Below are 21,767 nucleotides of genomic sequence, written 5' to 3'. Positions count from 1 at the left end.
GGTCTGGCCACTTTGTTTACTTGCTCTAATTTGGCATGTCAAACTTGACATAAACTAACAGTGGCATCTCAGTTCACAGTGTAACTGTTTCAGTCCCTGAAAAGTTGTATCACTTCTTCAGTAAAAAAGAAAAGGGAGGGAAAATATGTTTATTTTAGAGGTAAAACAATTCTTAAGGTTTCCATGCTGGAAAAATAAAATGGTTGTTCTACTTGGTGTTTTTGTCTTAGTGAAGATGTTTTTGACTTATTTCCATTGCCAGATTATTGCAGATACTACTTGTGGTGTGCAGAAGTATTGTTTTGGGGAATTGGTATGCAATAAAACACACTGTGCGTATCACACTACTCCAAATATCTCTGATTCAGAGTATTTTTTTCATATACAGTGTGTTTGAATTGTTAACGAGGAGCCAAAAGAAAGGCATGGTGTTGACCTGAGCTGTACTGGGTCTGCCATACCATTCTTCCAAAGCTTCCTGAGCAAAAGTAGAAAGTTTTCAAAAGGAAAAATAAAAGGCAGAAAAAAAGGGAAGAAATAAAGTAAAAGGAAACTGTGGAAGTAGGTACCTACTTATTTTAGCTGTTGGATAAGGCTTCCTTCAATAAACGGGATGTCCAACATCATGAGTATTACTAAAGTATTAAAAAATGGGTGGCATATGAACTTAGGTTAGAAATAAACATTTGAAGAATTCTCTTCCATGGAAGTGTGACCTGGCTTGAGGGAAAGAGAAAGTAAGTGCTCTAAGAAAAGCACCTGTTTTTGTTACAGGTGTGTTCCGCAGATCATGTCAGAAAAGATTCAATGAGGAAAAGTGGCATGAAGAGAAATAAAGGAAGGCTTAGGGAGTCCTAGGCAGGATTTGAGATCGGGAGTCTTATGTGCCCATAACCTCCTTGACTACAGTGTGTTACAAAATACTCAGGTTACTGTTTTTGCAAGAGCTGCTGCTTTGGTGGTTGTGGCTTTTCTTGAGAGACTTTCAACTGACATCCCAAGCTGCAGGGCTGAAGGGGCTGATTTTGATACTGTTGTGGAAACTTCCAGTGCTTGTACAGAGACTTTATCTTAGTTACACTGGTAGTTTCTGTTAGCGTGTTATCAGGTAATAGTCTTCATGCAACTTGTACTGAGAAGTTCCAGGAAGAAATGGCTTGGGGAAAGCTGTAATAAAGAATTGATTTTTGTGATGAAGGAGATAAGAAAGAAAGAAGGTAAAGAAGTGGCAAACCTTAAAACTATTTAAAGATGTCAGTTTATTCATGCTTCTGTTAGGGTTGTTATGATCCTTCCACAAATGGAAGAAAGAAAGAATGAATGAATGTTAAAACCTGAACTGATGATTTTGAAGGGATTATTTAATTCTTATTAAAGCATTACTTATGTGAAGTTATCTCTTCAATCCGTATTTGCCGGGGGCTTTTTGGCCAAATAGACTGCACGAGATAAACAGTGAAAACAAATTCAATTATATAGTAGTCTTTATATTGTTACAAGTCTTGCTGAGTAAAAATGGTACAGAAAGATGTCTCTTTTCTTTCTCAAACTAGCTGTGGGAGAACAAGCTGATGCAGTCCAAGGCTGTAGATGGCTTCCATTCAGAAGAGCAGCAGCTTTTGTTGCAGGTGCAACAGCAGCAGCAGCAACAGCAGCAACAACAGCATCACCATCACCACCATCACACACAACCTCAGCCACAGCAGACTGTGCAGCAGCAGTCTCAGCCACAACAGGTTCTTATTCCAACGTCTCAGCAAGGTCAGGCTTATTCTTTAACATCTCTGGTGAAAGACTCTCAAATTAGACCAACTCCTTCTGTAGCATATTTGAAATCTAGGGGAAGGATGTTTATCCTGTGGATAGCTTTGTGTCATGTCAAACTTTGTCTCTGCTTGACTATTTAATGGGTCAAGAGAGCTGTCTTGGTGAAAACGTATCTCAGCATTTCTTTTAGTAATTTTTCAGAAGATTTTGGAAAAGCTGATTTCTTCTCTTACTACTTAACATATGTTTTCAAAATACATGACTTTCAGGTTGTGGCAAAAATCCATTAACAGCTCCGTAATTTCAAGACAATATACGTATACGGTTGGCAGCTTATTCACAAGATCGTAATGTCATTAGGAGCAAATTATTTTAAAAAATATTTAAAGAGTTTGTTAAGTGTAAGTAGATGCTAGAATGTGAAAAATACCTCTTTAATGGCCTGAATATACGTAGATGTTTTCATGTTGGAACAGGTTTCAAGTGAAAAGCTTAACAGCTGTCTTTCTTATGGTTGTAGCAAATTGTACAGGGGGTGTTTAAGGTACGTTTGAGTTAGCTGTAAAAGCATTGCTTCTTGTAGTGATTGTCTTGTGTATTCTCCATTAATAATATCAGGGAAACAACATTTTCACCATTTACAATTTAATTTAAAAAATAAGATGAACGGTACTGGATTCTGCTGCGAGTTTGCCGCATAAACAAATCTGCTACCCATAAACTGCTTCAGCTGAGTTTTCAGAGTGCTATTGCTATTGTTGGTTAAAAATATTTATCTGCCTTACTCAGGGACTTCAGTCTTTTTATCAGGTTTCATAGGTCAGGACCTATGTTGTCATAGACAAAAGAGGTAACTGCATATTGACCTCCCCTTCTCCACCCTCCCCTAAAAAAGTTTCTATTCAATACAGAGAAGAACTAGTGTGAAAATAACTTGTTACTGTTTTTTGTTTGTTTGTTTTCTTCTAATATTACTTTGTTTTTGGCTGGAAATAAATCAATTTGGACTGCTGGTATAAAATCTGTTTTGAGATTTAAGACCCCCCTAACGCATCTTGAAATGAGCTGGGTGTCTCAACTCTAGTTACAGAATCTGTTTACCCAGACCTCTAGTGGCTGCTTAGATGAATAGCTGTGACGCTACTGATCACATTGCCCACTACTGATACAGAGGTCCCTGTTCCCCCCTTTGTTTGCTAGGGTAGAATACAGTCCCGCCTACAGTAACGTGTTTAAAACTGATTAATTGTTGCCCTATGTTGTGTCCTAAGACCAAATGACAATGTGGAGGCTAAAGGAATTTGGATATTGAAGCACTTTGATCACAGATACATGCAGTTTAACAAATTGCATGACTTCCCTGTTCCATGGTGGAGGTGGTGCAGTGGGAGGATTGTGTGAATTGATGTAGTGGTTCCTTACACAACTTGGTGCAGTCCCAGAGAGAGGCGGGAACAGTCAGCATGGTTGTTCCTGTTGTGTTGTGTGTGATTCTCGTGCAGGGTCATGGCTTCCTATAAGTTGGAAAGATGGCCTTGGATCTTGGTGTAGTGTTGTGGGGCTTCCCTCTCCAGAATCTTTCCAGAAACTCTGTTACCTCAATAACCTTAAGTTTACAGGATTTTACAGGATTGCATGGAAAATACCTTGCTGATGATTAGTTCATATTGCTCTGTCGCTTTCCAGTTTGCAGTCTCTGATGGTGGCACTCACAATCTGTTCCATAGCATTCTGGACACTTGCACTTATAGATGATCAATAGATTAATTGTTCACATAGTTTAGCCATCTATTTTCAGTAGCACACCAAAACTGTTGTGTTGTATGGGATAGGTGTTGGATGATTTTTCATTTACTACATCAGAAATGTCAGCGAAGATCACAAGTTTGTTAACAGGTGTGCTAACTAGACCACATTCAAGCTAACTCCTGTGTCCTGTTAACATACTCTTCTTCACCTTACAGCAGTCCTTGCAATCAGTCTGTTTTAACAGTTAATCACTGTTAGTTGATGTTTTTGGAGAACTCTGATCTGAACGTCAGCTAATTTATAAAAATGTCCTATATACCTTTCATTTCAGAAATATATTTTAAATTTTGCTTTACATAGGATCAGAGTAGATCAGTCTGATGCCATTGAAATAAGATCTGTAAAGCCAAAATAGCCATACTACCTCTCAGAACTGCTCTTATGTATTGCCTTCACAGTAAAACTTACTAAGGTCAGAGGCTGCTCAGTAGCTGTTTTTGTTCTGAAGCCCAGCTGATGTTTGTGTAATGTCTTTTCTAAGTTTCTAAGTTGTTCTGGCTTGGATTTTTTTGGGGGCCAACTGCATCATTTTCATGAAATGCTTTCTTTTTTTCTTTTTTTTTTTTTTTAGCACCTCAGCAGCAGGTTATTGTGCCAGATTCCAAGCTGATACCACACATGAATACATCGGGCATGGTAAGAAAAGGTGTTTATACATACGTATGCTGTCATTATACAAGTCGTTTTGACTAAATAGTAAACACAAATCTGGTATTAGTCATCAGAGAAGTAGGACACATCGGTAAAGTTGTCTGTCATCTTTGAGTTCTGCTGCTGTAATGATAGTCTAGGAGAAGTAACCAGGACGTGGTTTTGGTAACTAATCTAGGACTTACCTTGATATTCTGCTTTAAGTGGGTTAAACCAAAACTTTATTTAAGTTAGAAGTGTGGTGAAAATCTGCATGATGATATATTTGTCATATACCAACACAGCTGTGGTAACACGTACAAATGTATTGCTAGATGCAGGAAACAACAGTAACTGTTCTGAAAATTTAATTTTATAGCAAATGAGAGATTATTTAGTAATTCAGATTGATCTTTTCTGGTCTCTTTATTTAGATTCATAAATTTTATAGGAGGATATAAAACAGTCTTGTTATTTATCCATTTATCTCAGTTTTTATCTCAAGAGGTTAATCTTGATTGTCTTGCTTTAAATGCTTTTGCAGGTCCTTGAAAACAACATCTTAACTATTGAAAACAATATTTAATTATTTTTTATTCTAATTATATATTTATGTTTTTTACCACTTCTATGGTAAAAGCACATGAAACAAGGTTTCATGATTAGACAGAAAGCATCAGCAACTTGCATAACTTTCAGTTCTTTGTTACCTGCTTACCTGATAGAAAAGAATCTGAACTTCATTACTTAAATGGCATGATTTACCCAGAGGCTGAGAACACAATATCTACCTTTTTCTAAAATGTTTTACAACTATTTCAATTTAATTTGTAACTTCCGTAGTACTTGTAGTACTACGTAGTTCTTGTCTCCATTCAGTTAGATCTCTTTGGGCAAAAATGAGTATGCAGGGATTTTAAAACTCTGCTGTTGCCAAAATGCAGATGAATTGTATACAGCAGAAGAGTACTATTCAATAAATACCCTTTTACAGAATTCATTTGGAATTATTGTGTATTTCTAATAGACTTTTAGTTTGGTACTAGAGACTGGATCTGACCTTGAGCATCTTGGAGTGCAGAGACGAATGAGAATTTATTTATCTGCCTTTGGGACATGAGGATGCAGTAAAGCATTTTCAAATTTTGTTTGGTGTTGTCTTATTTTGGAAATTCTAACTACTATATGGATCAGCCAGTAAGGGGAGATCATATTTCTTAGAAACAAGAGGTATATGCTCTACCCAGTAACAAAGTTTAAATCCTTTCTGTAGCAGACAGGAATCTCCCATGGTTCCTCTATGATGAGAGAAGGGAGGCTTTTTAAAAGGTAATTGAAGTTAGACCCTTGAAATGGAGAAGCCTCTGGAGAAGTCTATGTCCCTGTGTGAGTAAAAGACATAATGCAGATTTTTGTGTTTGGAACTCACGTGATTATGTTGGAATTCAATTTCCTTGTAAGATAGAATCATTACCCATTGAGAGTCCTTGGCTTTCTCTTTTAGCCAGATGTCTTGAGAGAAAATACCAGTCATTCTGTCAACAGTCAGTACACTGTATGCATATATTCTCACAAAAGATGTATGTTATTTGGAACATGAAATGCAAATCATTTGTAGAATGAAGAAAATTGTAAACTCCTTGTGAAAACAAGATAGGTGAACGTGATCCTTGTTTAAGTACCATGTTTTTCTTCAGATTTGAACGTGTGCAAGTAAAATAGCCACCCAAGCAATGCAGTATTGTATTAGGTCAGCAGACAGGGCAGAGGAAAAAAATCTGCTGAGCATAAAGACAAACCAAGAAACACTGTGCAGCTGGGTTTAGGTGTGATGTTTAGTGATTGCTACTTGTCTTCTTCCTACTAAGGAAGAATGATTTTTTTTTAATACGTAGTAAATACACAGTGGATTAATGCCTGCTTTTCAACTGCATGTGTGCAAACATTGTAAATAGCAATATAAAAACAGGTACATATTTTCAGGCAGTGTGTTGTGACATGGAACATTGGCAATAACACTTGTGGTTAAAAAGGTTTTCCTGTATTTCAGAGTGCTGCAGCCACTGCAGCTACGTTGGCTCTCCCTGCTGGCGTTACTCCTGTTCAGCAGATACTTACAAATTCAGGTAACTGTCGTAATACTGAGGTCAAACAACGGTTTTGTGGGTGCTTGGGAGGGAGAAACCCTGGATTTTAATCCCAGCTATAAAACTCAAAATCTGGGAATCAACCCTTAGCCAGTAGTGTCATCTCTTCACTAGACTTCTGGACTCTTGCTCACCAACTGGTTAGTCTTATGAACCAAACAATGGTTTGGGTTAGATTCAGTGCACATCTTCTGTGCTTTATAGACAGGTACATGAAGCAAGAAGACAGGTATTGCTGTCTATCCCCTTTGCATATTTTGAATTTTATGAATCATTATCAGAGGAGAGATACTAGACTGATTATAAAAGATGAAGATCGCTTCACTTGTGACTGCAGATGAGGAGTGTCTTAAGGTGTCTTGGGTATCTGCTAAGCACACAGTGGAATTTCTAATTTTGCTGGCAATGCTAATTCTATTTTAGATTTATCATGTTTAAATACTGTCATGCTGTACACTTAAAATATAAATGTGATTTTTATGAACAGCCTAACTGATGCTTTATGTACTTGTACATGTATTATGCTGATGGCATAAGCTTGATTCTAGGTAGGCTGTGTTGACAGTAAAGATCTGAGAAGGCTCAATTTTCTAGAGTCACATGGGGCTCTTGCCAGAATAATTAACTTAGTCTACTCAGAATCACTTGTGACTTAGCCTCCCTGCTTTAAACATTTGAGTGTTTAATGGATATGTAGTTGAAATGAATTTGAAATGTGTAGCTGTTCTAGAAATTTAAGTCCTTCCAGTTTTTAAGGAAGCACATAAGTGCTTTACAGGAGCACGTATGTTACTACTTGTTACTTTTTTATGGTCATCATTTTCTTTTTCAGTTACAAATGTTTTTAGTGTGCTTGCTTGAAGAATGGACTAGGATGGCCTGCAGAACTGTACTTCTTTCTTTCAGATGTACTCACTGTTTGATTAAACAGGACTTTGCATTTTGCTGTGGAGGGAGAACAGCAAAAGTGATTATTTGAGGGAAATGTGTGAAGTTGAGGATTATCTCATTTAAGTTATTCTCTTCCTCCTCCTCCATCTTTCTGAATAGAAATGTAAAAAGTGTGTTGAAGTATGTCCTGGCTCCCTCTATTCAGAGTTGGAGGCCGTCTCTGAAGGTGTGTGAGTCCTTGTGTTTTGTGAAGTGAGGATAGGTGTAATAAAGCTTATAGGGTAGTTAAACAGAGTAGGTATTGTGGGAAAAGGAAGGAGAAATGGTTAATTAGTGTAAGGAGAGACTTTTCCAAAAGGCAGCTGCATGTTAATATTGTAAGGAAAGTTATGCAGGGAAGAATTTCTAACAGCGTGGTAATTGGAGGGACTCCAGCTTGAGTCTGGGAATGGGGTGTGGGGGGGCAGGCATCTGACAGGACCCTGGAAATAACATAGCATAGTTTCTAAACTACAATAATTTTAAATGGGTATTTCTGCTCTTTGATTCATTTGATAATTATTTATCTTATTACAGGCCAGATCCTCCAAGTAGTTAGGACTGCAAATGGAGCTCAGTACATCATTCAGCCACAGCAGCCAGTTGTTCTACAGCAGCAGGTCATACCACAAATGCAACCTGGTGGTGTACAAGCACCTGTTATACAGCAGGTAAAAGAAAAAAAATATATATACACTCCTGAAAGTAGAAACCTGATAGTAATAATTAATCAAGTTTGCATTTTTGCTGGCAAATTGAAATGGAGTACAAAGACAGAATTAATACATTGAAAAAAAAAGAAAGTTTAATTAGGAGTGTTCTTAAAAATTAATAATTTTGAAATGTTGCCTTAAATGTCATTTTTATTCTTGCAAAATTCAGACTGGCCTTAGTTTAAAATTGCTTTTATGCATCTCTGATGACAATTACGTGCATAGTGTTAGTCTGTATCCTTTCACAAATGTGTTTATCAGTTAAAATGATTCTTACAGAACGCATAGAAGAAAATACCTTTAAAAAAAATACCCCCACAAAAAGCACAAAACCCCAAACCGGTTATTTTATTACTGAATACAGCATGTTTTGCCAGGATTTTTGTTCAGCTACAAGGTGAACTGTGCATCCAAGATGTGTTGGCATTGAGTTTAGTATCGTGTCAAGAGTTCAGCAGTTTAGGCATAAGAATATGTAGAGAGTTTAAAGTTGAGTGTTTTATGAAGAAGCTTTAAAAATAGTATTTTATTTGAATTTAAACATTAATTAACTGTTCTTGGAACTTGGGGTGATATGGTAGTGCTAGCTACTAGAATGGAAAAATGAAACAGTAGGTTTTCTTTGGTTTTGCAATGCAAAATGCAGAAAGTGAACACCAAGTAGTGAGTGCTACTGAAGTAGTGAGCTGCTACTGAAGATTAAATTATCTGATATAGGTAGATTATTTGTAATTTTGTTTCTCTAATTAGACCAAGTTGGACTGATAGGCTTTAATTGTTTTTTATAAGTAGCATGGTACTTTATGTTATCAGTCACTGTACTTGCAATGCTATTTCATCAGGTTTTGGCTCCTATCCCTGGAGGGATTTCCCAGCAGACAGGAGTAATTATTCAGCCTCAGCAGATCCTGTTTACAGGAAATAAAACACAAGTCATACCTACAACAGTGGCAGCCCCTACACCAGCTCAAGCACAGATTCCTGCAGCTGGTCAGCAGCAACCACAACAACAGCAGGCACAACCACAAGCACCACTTGTTCTCCAAGTTGATGGAGCAGGAGACACATCATCTGAAGAAGAAGAAGATGAGGAAGAAGACTATGATGATGATGAAGAGGAAGACAAAGAAAAAGATGGAGGTGAAGATGGCCAGGTTGAAGAGGTAAAATTAACTCTAATTTAGAAGATTGAAGCATGCCTCTATTTTTTTTTTCTCAACAGTATTTGAAAGAAAACTGTATACCACAAAAATTGTTATATTCCCATGTCCTGGTTTCAGCTGGTCTAGAATTAATTTTCCTCCTAGTAGCTGGCATGGTACTGTGTTTTTTACACTAAGCCAAGGACTTTTCAGCTCCTCCACACCGCCCTTCCAGTGAGGAGGCTGGGGGTGTGCAAGGAGCTGGGAGGGGACAGAACCAGCACAGCTGACCCAAACTGGCTGCAGGGATATCCCATACCATAATGATACTGCGTCATGCTGAACAATTACATGGGGTGGCTGGCTGGGGTTGGGGGGGGACTGCTGCTTGGGGATGGGTATCTGTCAGTGGGTGGTGGGCAATTGCATTGTGCATCACTTGCTTTGTATATTCTATTACTATCATTATTATTTCTTTTCCTTTTCTGTCCGATTAAACTGTCTTTATTTTAACTTGTGAGCTCTTTTTCCCCTCCTGATTCTTTCCCCCATCTCACTGGGGCATGGGGGTTGTGAGTGAATGGCTCTCTGGTGCTGAGCTGCCTGCTGGGTTAAACAGTAACAGTCTTTTAGTCTTACTTGAAAGAAAACTATATACCTTAAAGAATGGTATATTCCTGTAATCTTGAGAATGTAACTTCTGTCCTTGTACTTCAGTTTCCTTATTTCCCATATTGAGGCTGTGGAAACTGTTATTAGCAGAGCACCTTGAAATGCAGTTGGTGTGTGTAGGGTGGGAACTGAAAACACTGTTAATTAGAATGCCCTTCTGAAAACTTCAGTAGTATTTCTGATGCTGTGGAAAGATCAGCCATGAAACCTTCCCAAGCAAAAATAGTCAACTCCATTTGGGACTGAGTGCTTATAACAGAATGACAAAAGGAGAGCATATTTTTAATACACTGAGGGGACAAATAATGTGATCTGGCCTCTATCTTACTCACTGTTAAGTTGCTTTCTGTTAGACTGGAAGGAGCCCAAGAACTCAAATTTGATTATAAAACACCTTAGAAGCACATCCTTGATTAATAAAGTCAGGATCAGGAGTGAATGTTCTTACTAACTTGCTGCCTTCTTAACACCGTGCTTAATTTAGACTTCAAATTTGCTTGGTTTTGAACTTGAGCCAGTGGTTCTTAGCAGGTTTTGTTCTGTTGCACCAAAAACCCCACAGAAAAAAATAAGCTAAAAGTACTTTTATTTAGGTTTCTGACAGGAAATTGAGCACTTCCTAAATCTATCCCTAAAATGCATTTTGAATTATCAGATCACTTCCACAGTTCTCTGCACCCTTTCCAATTATCTTAAGATTTCATTTAAGATGCCAGTATGAGGAGCAGTTGTAGTATTTCACCATCTGTATCACCCATATATTATACGCAGATAAAACTTAAATTTTTTATTAAGGAGTTAAATCAGTTTTTCTGTAATACATTTACAGTGGTGTCAAACAGTATTTTTCTATTACAAGTTGAATCCACATCACCTTTTCCATTATTACCATCATTATTGTTTCTCTTCCTTTTCTGTCCTATTAAACTGTCTTTATTTCAACTCATGAGCTTTTACTTTTTTTTTTCCTTCTGATTTTTTACCCCATCCCACTGCCTCAATACGGGAAATAAAGAAACTGAAGTACAGGGATAGAAGTGGTATTCTCAAGATTATGGGAATATAACAGTCTTTGAGGTATACAGTTTTCTTTCAAATTGAACGCTAAGACTGCTGTGGTTTAACTCGGCAGGCAGCTAAGCACCAGCACTGATGTCATACTGAATGTGTTAAAAGTATAGGTCATCATGCTTAAATATCGAGTGTTCCTTAATATTGTCTTAATGTGTCTTAATGCTAATGCTATTTTTTATATGCCAAGGCTTTATTATCAGCATGCCTGAGCCCGTTAATTTTGCTCCCCGTGTTCATCAGGAGCTAGCTAATGAGTAGAGCAGTCCATTAAAAGTTTTTCAAGTCACTTAAATATAACATTACTTTGAAAGAAATTAGGACGTCTAGTATACCTTTTTCTTCCCTCACTAGCATTTCCCTAGTATAGCTTATATATTTTGGGGCAGGTGGGAAGACGAGGATTACACGGAAGTCTTAAGAAAAGCTGTACCGTTCTTACTAGTTGTTTTAAGTTTTCAAAATATTTGCTGTTTAGATGAGATGTGGGGTGGAAACAAGCTTCAGCTGTACCATTCTCACCATACTGAAAATAATTTAGTGCATCAGAATTCTGTTTTGGCAATACAAACTCTCAGATGCTTGAGGAGAGGAGCAAGAAGGATCTGGGAGAGGTATGCAGTTTAGAAATGAGCTTTAAGACAATCCTTTTAAGTACAGGTGGGAAGGCAGTGCTGGGAAGAAGAAATTAGACTTGCAGTTCAGTAGTGATATTTGTAAGTATCCTTGTGATTTTATTTGGTTATCTTGTAAGACTTGCACAGTAAAATACCAAACAGAAATAGTAAAAGGATAAAGGAAATAGCACAACTTAGAAAGGTTTGAAAGGTGGAGAGACCTTTGGTAGAAAGAGGAAAAAACAAAGGTAATTTTTAAGGAACGTGAAAATAGTGGAACATCTAGAGAAGTTATTTTTATTTATCTATGCAAGATCATTTTAAAAACACCTTTTTTTCTCCCCCAAAAACTGTCTGCTTTTGTTTAGATCTCTTCCTGTTACATACATAATGAAGTCATGGAGTTTGTATTTCTAGCGGCATGTAGGGAGTGATGTGGTTAGTGTTGCTTTTCCGCTGCTTAGAGTCTTTAAAAAAATGAAAATCTGTACAATGATAGATTTTTGTAAAAACAAATGACAAGCACCAGAGCACTTACAATAAAGAATGTTTGTGGTGCTATAAGGTTACAGTGTCCAGAATCTGGCTTGATCATTGAAGTTCGGCACTGAAATTGGTAACGACATCTCCTGAGGAATCATAATGGAGGGGATAAAGGAAATATACTTGATTCCTCCACTGGGAAGCCTAATCACGTGTCAGATGTTTTTAGATTTAGGTCCATAGTTGATAGACAGACTGTAGCCTGATAGTAATCGAAGTAACAGTAATAACCTTACAGTGTAACCTTTCACTTGTGTTTCTTCCAGGAGCCTCTTAACAGTGAAGATGATGTGAGTGATGAGGAAGGACAAGAACTGTTTGATACAGAAAATGTTGTTGTGTGCCAGTATGATAAGGTAAAATATAAATGTGAGAGTTCTAATTTCTCTGTTCTTCCTATCAAATCATAACTTTCAAGTGACACAAAAATATCTGTGTGACTGTCAAGTATAGGTAGATCTGTAAAGATTATAACATGAATGTTAATGTAAGAACTGACAGCTGTTTTTAAAATGGGTCTCTGTGAAAGGTATTTTTCATTTTTTGATAGACTTGGTGGTAGTGAGGAAAGCTTAGAAAAGTTTGGCTGAATTCTTTTTTCTGTATCATGTCTGACTGATTATGTAAAAAAAAGGTGGATCCTCTGTGCTCATGAGAAGTGAACTCTTACAAGTTTTGTAGTTTGCTGTAGCCACGAATGAAAGTAGTAGTCATTAAGATTTAGACTTCTTAGAAAACTCCTCACTGATCACTAAAAATGTCTCTTCGTGGTGACTAAATATTTTTCAGAGGAGAATGTTTTTTCTGTGCCATGTTTTTTTTTTTTTTTTTTTCCTATTTTGAAAAAGCAATATGGATTGCTTTTACTTATTTTGCTTTAAATTCCACTGAACTCTCCTGTCTTCCCTGGCATGGCTAATTTCTTTCTTTATATTTGCTCTGAAATATGTGAGGATACATTTATGTCTGGAATTGTTTTAAATTTGTCCAGAGGCTCTTGGCACTTTTTTATTGAAGTAGCATGCAGAAAGATTATTCAATATGGATTTTCTTTTGCATGTGAGAGTTTACTCTGTGAAGTTTGCACTGTGAAGAATAAAGATCCTTTTTAAAGCAGAGAAAAGATTGTTGAAGAAAAAAAACCTTCATTGCAAAGAATGACTTATAGAAAATATTCAGTTATGTCTGTATTCTACTTGTGCTTGTCATCAGATTGAGGAAAGTAGTATTAATATGTACATCCTAGCTGTCTTTCTCCTCCAGACGGTACTCTGGAATTGTTAGTTTCAAGGTAGTTCATGAAGGCAGTCAGAAAAGGTTGTTGGGAGCTGCTAAAGCTGAGCAACAAGGACTACTCTGAAATCCTCACCCTCTGCAAAGTTAAGAACTTGAACTCTGTAGGGAAGTGTCCACTGTGAAGCCTCTAGTGCTCTGGAAACACTTCACTTATCAAACAATCGTTGTTCAGTTTTTCTAAAATATAAAGCCAACAGCTCAGTTGTTCTGAACAAAGTTCACTGTCTTGTACAACATACTGCGTCCTGCATCAGCTGATAGAGCAGGTGCATCTTGAACAGTGAGACGAGGGCGAACAGGTAGCAATGATGCTCACAGAGCACTCCACTATCCTTGGTACCTCATATGGTAACATAGATCATCGTATGTCTCCTCAGTCATCTCTGTTTGAAATCAGAACTACGCTTTGGATAGTTGTTACTTGTACAGCTGTCCAAACATTTGATTACTCTTTCTTTCATTCTCCAGAGGTATTTTATTCCTCTGCATCCTTCTGTATCTTATTTGATACAGGTGGATAAGGCTGAGGGAGGATCAGAGCTATTAAGTTACAGTTGAACCTTCCTTTTATTAAGTGGTGCAACAGTGTCCTGTAGTATTTCATGTGTGCTTTTGACCCCACTGGACACAGAGCTGATGTTTTCATAGAAAAGTCTTTTAGAGCACTGGGATCTCATTCCTGAGTTGTAACTGTCCGCTCAAACCTATCATTTTTTCTATCTGTGCAATTGTTTTTTCATCATTGCAGCCTTCCATATACATTGAATGTCACTATTGTTTTGTTACACAGTGAGTTAGGACAGTGACATCATTCTGCAGCTCTTTGGTTACTGTTCTTCTTTGTATGATCGGTGATGTTTTGTCATTTTCCAGATGATCAGCGAATTCTTAAACTATGCACACTTCAGCCAGCACAAATATCTTTTGGAATAATCTCATTTCACTGTAGTAACAGTGTTCTTGGTTCCCCATCTTCTATCAGTTTATCAGAGGACCTTCCTGCTTACGTTATGGCAACTCAGAAGTTTCTGATGAGAGATTTGTGTTGAGTGCCATTTGGAAGTGCAAGTACACCATGTAAGACAGGCTTTTTCTTGTTAGCTTATTTGCTGGTTCCAGTAACTTAGCTTAAAGTGACCACAGAGCAGATAATAGTACTAGTGATTGTCTGCGTACTGTAGTTCTACAACATTAATAATAAATGATGAGACTTACTGTCCTTGATGAAACTTGAAAAATTGCAGTGGGGTTCCCTTGATTTTTATATGACTTTTGTAAAATTTCCTAAACTTTTTTTTTTTTAGAGTACTTAATGACACTTTTGTTTAATCTGGAGTAGTTTACAATGATCTTTTCTCTTTTGGACAGCATTTCAGCTTTCTGAAAGATCCTTGCTTTCTTTGACTATCTGTTTGTCTTGCTGCTTAATCTTCTTAATCTTCTTAATCTTCTGCTCTGTGTTTACAAAAGTATGCTTTCTTTTGAAAAAAAAAAAATCATATAAAAGCTCTTCTACCTCTTTAGACTGAATTTTTGGTCAGTTTCTTTTAGTTTTAAATTAAACATAAGAACGTAAATTTACGTATATAGTGTTGTAGGGTGTTCATTGCCAACTTATTAGCCCAGGGAAAATGCTTGTCAGTTCTTTGCTGTCAGTTCTTTGCTGTCAGTTCTGGTGATGTTTTCTAATTGAAGCCCTCAGTTCACTGTGTTGAACTGAGAAGATGGTTCTATGTTCTGTGGGGTCCCGAATTAGCTTCTTCATGAAGTAGGACTGGACTTTCCAGTACCTAAAACACCTCATTGTGCTGCACATTGACCTTTACTCAGAAGGCATAAGATAATTGAAATCTTCGACTATTGGTAGTAGTAAGGCTTAGTAGTACCAGTAGTACTTAGTATTATTTCATGTCCTTGTATGTTTTCTGATCTCCTTGACTGCATGGGTCACCTGCTTCCTTTAGTTAGGTACTACTGGTTTGGGAATAGGCATGACGAAATTAGAGTTACTTCTGCATGGATATATTTGTAAAGCGAACAGGAATAAAAGCTGTTGTTTTATTCTTTCTGTTATCCTATGGTAACAGGAATATCCATTATAATGTGAATATCCATTATGTCACAGACTGTCATGATAGGGGCTCAATGTAGATGAGGAATGGAATTAATGTCTTTTATTTTCTGTCTCAGTCTTTCTTGGGTTGATGCAGATAGCTGGACTAATCTGCCAGCATTATCTTTATGAATTTCTTTTATACACACCTTAAACGTCTAATACTTTAACTGGGAAGACTGTAGTTTAAAGTGGAAGCTAGAATCTTTTGAACGTTCAGCTTCATTCCATCATCTCCATCTGGAGATCTTACTTTCCTCACCTGATGCTTTGAGATGAGAACTGGAACGTAAATCATATAAAATGATCAACCATTGAGGAGAAAGTATAGAATATAAGACTAGTGCATATATGTGTTATCAGCTATATCATCTTGTGCATTTTCTACTGCAGAGATTTTCAAGCTGAAAATCTTGTAAATAATCTTTTGCCTTCTAACCAATACTTGACATTAGAAATCCCAGAGTCAAACTCTAATATTATAAGATGAAAGTTGAATATTTTAACTGTCTGTACATAAAGTAAACAAACCATTTTACAAGCAAAATGGAATTTAGACAAGAGATGCAAAGAATAAACCTAGTGGTTGACTCTTTCAAGACTAGTTTAAAACTTTACTCTTTGTTATGGTTGTTAAAATAAGAATATCTGGCTTTCAAGTGGAGTTTCATGTAACAATCAAAAATAATTTAATCATATGAAACTAGCAGAAGTGAATATATACTTTTCCTTTTTCCTTTTCAACCACATCTGAAAATGTTCTAAGTGCTTTGGATTTTACAGTGCCTTTGTGGTTGCATGGTTCCTCATCAGTTGCTGTGAGAGTTTTCCCTGTTTAAAAAATGGAGGCTAAAAATGCTGCTAGATACATCACTAGGCTTTGCTTTTCATAGTTAAATGCAGAATTGATTTTTCGAGATGTTTATAGCAATCTAGTAATGTGTGTCTACTTGTTATTTTCATTTTTCTTGCCTGTATAACGTACTTTATGCATAAATACCCATTTCTGATGCAGAGTAATACTTCAACTTTTTTCCCTATTTTTAGATCCATAGAAGTAAAAACAAATGGAAATTTCATCTCAAAGATGGCATCATGAATCTTAATGGAAGAGATTATGTATTTTCCAAAGCCATTGGGGATGCAGAATGGTGAAGTTTTTAAAACAAACAAAACAAAAAAAACTCCCTGTAAAAGGAAAAAAATCAAAAGCAGGAAAGGTTGAGACTTGGACTTATACTCCAACCAAAATGTGTATCTGCACATCAGAAATAAAGCATAAACAAAAGTATTGGAACAAAGGTAAAATGTGGCAACAAAGACACTACTTCAGATGAGCAAGCCATGGACTGTAGCAGCTATAGCATTGTCTGGGAGCTGGTTTTGTGTGTTAGGCATACCTTAATTACCAATTCTACATACAGGTACCTACAGCTGGTATTTAGCATGTAAGGCTTTGTCCCCCTTCTTCCCTTGGTTTAAGATTTTAAAATACTTCTTCCACTGATTGAAGGAACTCTTCCCTTTGATAGATTATTAATCTGAAAATGCTTATTGTGTGTACAAATCTTTGCTTTGAACACTTCCTTTTGGTAGTGAGGATGGTCAGAATGTTACTTAAACTGCGCGCAAGCTTTGTACAGAAGGGTAAGAATTAAGGTGTTAAATTTTAAATAACTTGTATAAGGAAAATATTTTTAATTCTGATATGCTCATTAATTATAATATCTATTTGTTGTTTTCAGTTCAGTTCCCCATAAACAAGTTGTTGTTCCTAGCAATTATAAAATGCTAAAATGATCATTTATATTTCAAAATTATTTTATGTGAGTGATACCTTTCATTTGGGGCTGTATTTTTTTTTTTTTTTAATACTAAGCACCTGTAGCTCTGGGTTCCCCCTGTCCCAAAGTCAGACTGTTTAACTTTTAAACCATATTCTTGCTATTTGGTGATGGTTCAGCATCATTGAACTGAAACGAATAATACAATTTTCATTGACCTCTTAAAATTACTTTGGAGAGCTTTTGAATCAGATGTGTAGATAATCACATAATAGATGCATTCCTTTACCTACTTACTACATCTGTAGTCCAGACGTCCAGAAATAATTGAACAGAACACAAGAATGACTAAATTTTTAATATAGAAAGTAACATAAAAATTCTAACATCCTGGCTGCAACTCTGTTAATCAAAGATCAGCTTTACTGAAAAGTATAGCCATAAGTTACCTGCAGCAGTTAACCTCTCTAAAGTTTCCAGGTGGCATATAATTTCATGAAGAGAGCTGCACAGCTCTGAGAACACAAATTTTGTTAAAGCATCCTTAGACTGACTTGGTAACAGAAAATTGAGCAGTTGGATGCACTAAATCTTGTGTAGCAACTTTCTCTTTTCCAAAGGTATGTTTTTTTTTGTTTTGTTTTGTTTTTTTTGGTGTGTGTGAAAAGCAGCAAGGTTGCTCCCCTCTCGTTCCCCTCCTCCTGAGAACTTGAACACCTTTTCTTTATGCATAGATTATTCTTGTATGAACCCTGTCAGAAATGCAGTTACTTTTGGATGAGGAGAGGGAATGGGCATTATACTTCAGAAACTGTTGAGGAGGGAATGTTCGTGTGGCTCACCGTTTCAAAAATAAGCCTTTCACTGGGTGCTTGGGAAGGCAATGAAATGGACAACAGCAAAGATGTTTTTAAATAAATTGGGGAGGACTTATAGAAGCAGACATTTGACCCATGAGTTCCGACCTTATTTTTAATCTTGAGAATGAAACTTACTAAACGTTATTTAACAAAGTCACAAGTGTATTTTGGCAGTATATGAACACTGCCCTAATTTTCATTCTGATTTACTTGCTTTCAAGTGTGTTCATTCATAGTCTCAATAGTATGTAAAAGAAAGAAAGAAACAAACTCCAAATACATTGCAAGGAGTGTTTTTTTGCTGTGATTTTGTACACCTGTGCTCTCATTGATAAAGACTAAAACTGCCTGTAGGCCATGTCTAGAGCCATGTGGTTGTTAGTAAGCTATCTACGTACATAAGCTTTATGATAAGTTAACTGGTATTTTTTTCGAATTCATTCTTAAATAATGTCATCATCATTTAGAGTACATTTTTGGCTCGGGGCTTCAAGGTATGTCAAACTGATTGGTGTTTGCTTTCTTCTGAACAAAGCAGATATTTTATTATTTTATTTTTACCACTGTTGACACTTCTATGTACAACTGCAATTAATTTACCAACTAATTCCTTCCCTCACCTTTTCCATATCTATTGCCAGTGAGTCTTAAGTAATGGGCTTCAGAAGAATTCCCATAACACTGCACAACCAAACCAACAAAAGGAAGAAAATAACTTTTTTTTTTAATAGATACCTGTTTATGCTACTGGAACCCAGATTACGTGGACAACACTTTATTTTCATACATCTTAGTAATTTTTTCACCCACATGCATACTAGTAGCTGAATAGCCTTTTTATTTATTTTTAAGGGACAGCAGAACATTACAGGTAACTTAAGCTTATACTATTGTAAAGGATGTATGAAGCTATCTGAACTTGCACAGTCTCTTGCAAGCTAATTGTACGGTATGCTTTTCAGATAAGAAATTTTGTCTTCAAATACAAGTACCTGTGAAGCTTTCTGAAAGCCAGTCAGACATGAACATACCAAACTGTGCTCTTATTGCTACATCAAGTGTTCCTTTTTTAAGTCAAAAAGCATGTTTTAATTTTATTTTATTGTAGCAGCTTGCTGTAAGAATGTAGTTTGCTTAATTTTACTATTGTACTTGAATTTTAATCATGGTTTTAACAATGTAACTGAACAGACCATTTCACTAGGTTCCACAGAAACCATTCCTTTCAGAGGGCAAGGGATTCCCATGTTCATAGTTCATAAATGATTTTTTTCCCTTTGAAATAGTTTTTGTTGCTGATTCTTTTCTTTCAAATAGTTCAGTATTATGGAAACAATTAATGATTTCAAGAGGGCTTATGTTAAAATTTGCACAGATAATGGAGCACCTTTTTATGACGAAAAAATGAGGAAAGATAACTTCATAATTATAACCTTGATGGCTGATGGAAACTTGTAGAGCAACTGGGCAAAATTGGGAGTCTTGTGCCTTTTCAGTTTCAGCAGAATACCTGTTTTGCCAGTATGATTTTTTTATTATTATTTTTTGGGGATTCCCAAGAGAATAAATTTCCTGCAGTGCTTCAATCAAAAAAATTTTTTTTTTGCTCTAATTCTGTTGGGTTCTAGTGTGTGCAATCATTTAAAAACATCTAAGATGAAAACAAATGGAAATATGTTTTCTGTTAAGGAGATGATAAATAATTTAGTCACTTAAGGAACTTTATATTGGACTATTTAAATAAAAATGTGATTTTATTCCCCCTGAGTTGCTGGTTAGTGACAAGATTTCTTTGAGGCTTCATACTCCTCGTTCCCTCAGAGTACTCACAAGTTGCATTTGAGCATCATTCAATTTCCTAAACACGATTTGAAGTGATAATTGTGGTCTGAGTTAGTTTCCAAGAACATGATACCTGATTCTGAAGCACAGTTTCTAGAAAAGAGCAAAGAGCATGTTTTATCATGTAACAGGTTTTTTACAAACATTTTTTCTATTTCTGCTGCAGAATAGGAGTGTTAAAAGTAAATTTAGTTGTCTGTGAAAATAATTCCACCACTTGACAGTTAGCAGTAATTATGTCACCATAAAACATTAGCAGAGGAAAATTTCTTAATTCCAGTGAAGCAGTTAGGGACCTTGTTAACTACCGTTCATTTTGATTCAATCTCCTCAACTTGTTTAAAAAAAATAATTTAAAAACAAAATGAGAAAAGCCAAAATTCCTCCCAAAGCAAAAGCTTCCTAATTGAATGCAATAAAACGTCGTTCAGGAGGTGAAGAGTGGTTTTAGGATCATGTGCGGTGGTTGACACTGGGCTGCTTTACACAGTGTCGTGGGGTTTGTTGTGAGCAACATGACCCCACACGCACCCCCATCCACACACACCCAACTGAAATTAGAGTTGCTCTCAGACTTGGAGAGTAATGACTATAAAAGACATAAACTTGCACATTGTTTTGTATTGGTGTCTGGCATCTGAAGTCGTGTTTTCCCATTGCTGTGATGGGGTGGGAAATGTGTAAAAAAAACAGTCCATTGGTTTCCCTGTTGTCTATTTTTTTTATTTTTGAGAGTTCATGCAGTGTGTCTTTTACTTATTATTTGGTGGATTTGACATAGTGGAACAAAAGGAGTTTGTTTTTTTTTAACAGGATGAACTACCTTGGGTTAGCTATATGTACAGTCATCCGATGAGACATGTTCCAGAGTGCATAGGGTACCAATAGAATATGGAGTGGGGGAATATCCTTTTTTGCTGTTCTGAGCTACTATTGTCAACTGCTGTTGTACATATACTGTTATGTGTAAGGGGGTAAATATATTTATTATGTTTGTAAAATTCATTCTGTACAATTGCAGATCAAGGTTGCTCCTCTGTGATATACAGGATATTATGTTTCAAAGGCCATGCTTGGAATACAATTAGAGAACTTAGTATTTTGATGTACTAAGACCTATTTTAAGTTTAATATTTTGCCTTTGCAAAAACTTTAATTAAAGATGTTATTTAAAAATGTTTGCCACTTCATTTACTATCTTGCATGTACACGATGTTTAATGTTTATCACTGTAATAACACTGAAGATTCTGAATTTATTTTTTTCACACGAGTAACTTCTCTGTTACCTACTTGTTGAGTTTGCTTTGTAGGCTTTCTATTTAAAATAATCAGAATGTCATAAAAAGTCACATTTTAATCTTGATGCCAGACATCTGTATTTATTTAAGAATGATTGCCCTATGATAGCGGGAGACTTGTGTCTTGAGACAAGATTGGTTGGACAACGTGGTGTGTGATCTGCAATGTTAGTCCTGTAAATGAAAACGCAAGACTACCGCAAATAAAATGCAGTTGGAGGAGAGCAGGATGATCAGAAAGGTTTCAGCAGTGACACTGATTGACAGAATAGCTTTGTAGTGTAAGCAGGTGACATCTTCTTAGTTTTGGGTAGTCTGAAAAACCATACTGCTTTTCCCATAAAATCTGTCTTATTTACCATTTTCTGAAGGATTTAGAGATGATTCTTAATAAGTATCAGAAATTACGATATTTATTTAGTCCTACCACTCCTGTCTGAGTTTGCACACTGTGTAAGAAAAAAATAGCTTGGAAAAATAGGCTGTAGTTTTGGCCAAAATATTTTCAAAAGGACCCCAAAAAGGGGAGGA

The 21,767-nt window shown here is 36.3% G+C and overlaps 1 protein-coding gene across 1 annotated transcript in view; it reads left to right on the top strand.

Moving 5' to 3' along the window:
• GTF2A1 (general transcription factor IIA subunit 1) overlaps positions 1 to 21,112 on the top strand; it is a 28,478-nt gene extending 7,366 nt beyond the window's left edge. The window contains exons 3-9 of the mRNA XM_035328733.1: positions 1,554 to 1,761; positions 4,148 to 4,212; positions 6,257 to 6,332; positions 7,821 to 7,954; positions 8,839 to 9,159; positions 12,308 to 12,397; positions 16,498 to 21,112. Of these exons, the coding sequence (XP_035184624.1) occupies positions 1,554 to 1,761; positions 4,148 to 4,212; positions 6,257 to 6,332; positions 7,821 to 7,954; positions 8,839 to 9,159; positions 12,308 to 12,397; positions 16,498 to 16,605 (1,002 nt within the window). The 3' untranslated portion in view covers positions 16,606 to 21,112. The remainder of the gene's footprint in view (positions 1 to 1,553; positions 1,762 to 4,147; positions 4,213 to 6,256; positions 6,333 to 7,820; positions 7,955 to 8,838; positions 9,160 to 12,307; positions 12,398 to 16,497) is intronic.
• Positions 21,113 to 21,767: the final 655 nt, after the last annotated feature.

The sequence above is a fragment of the Oxyura jamaicensis genome, chromosome 5, assembly GCF_011077185.1.
Source record: "Oxyura jamaicensis isolate SHBP4307 breed ruddy duck chromosome 5, BPBGC_Ojam_1.0, whole genome shotgun sequence".
Taxonomy (NCBI): Eukaryota; Metazoa; Chordata; class Aves; order Anseriformes; family Anatidae; genus Oxyura; species Oxyura jamaicensis.
This window is presented reverse-complemented; position numbering and strand designations above follow the sequence as displayed.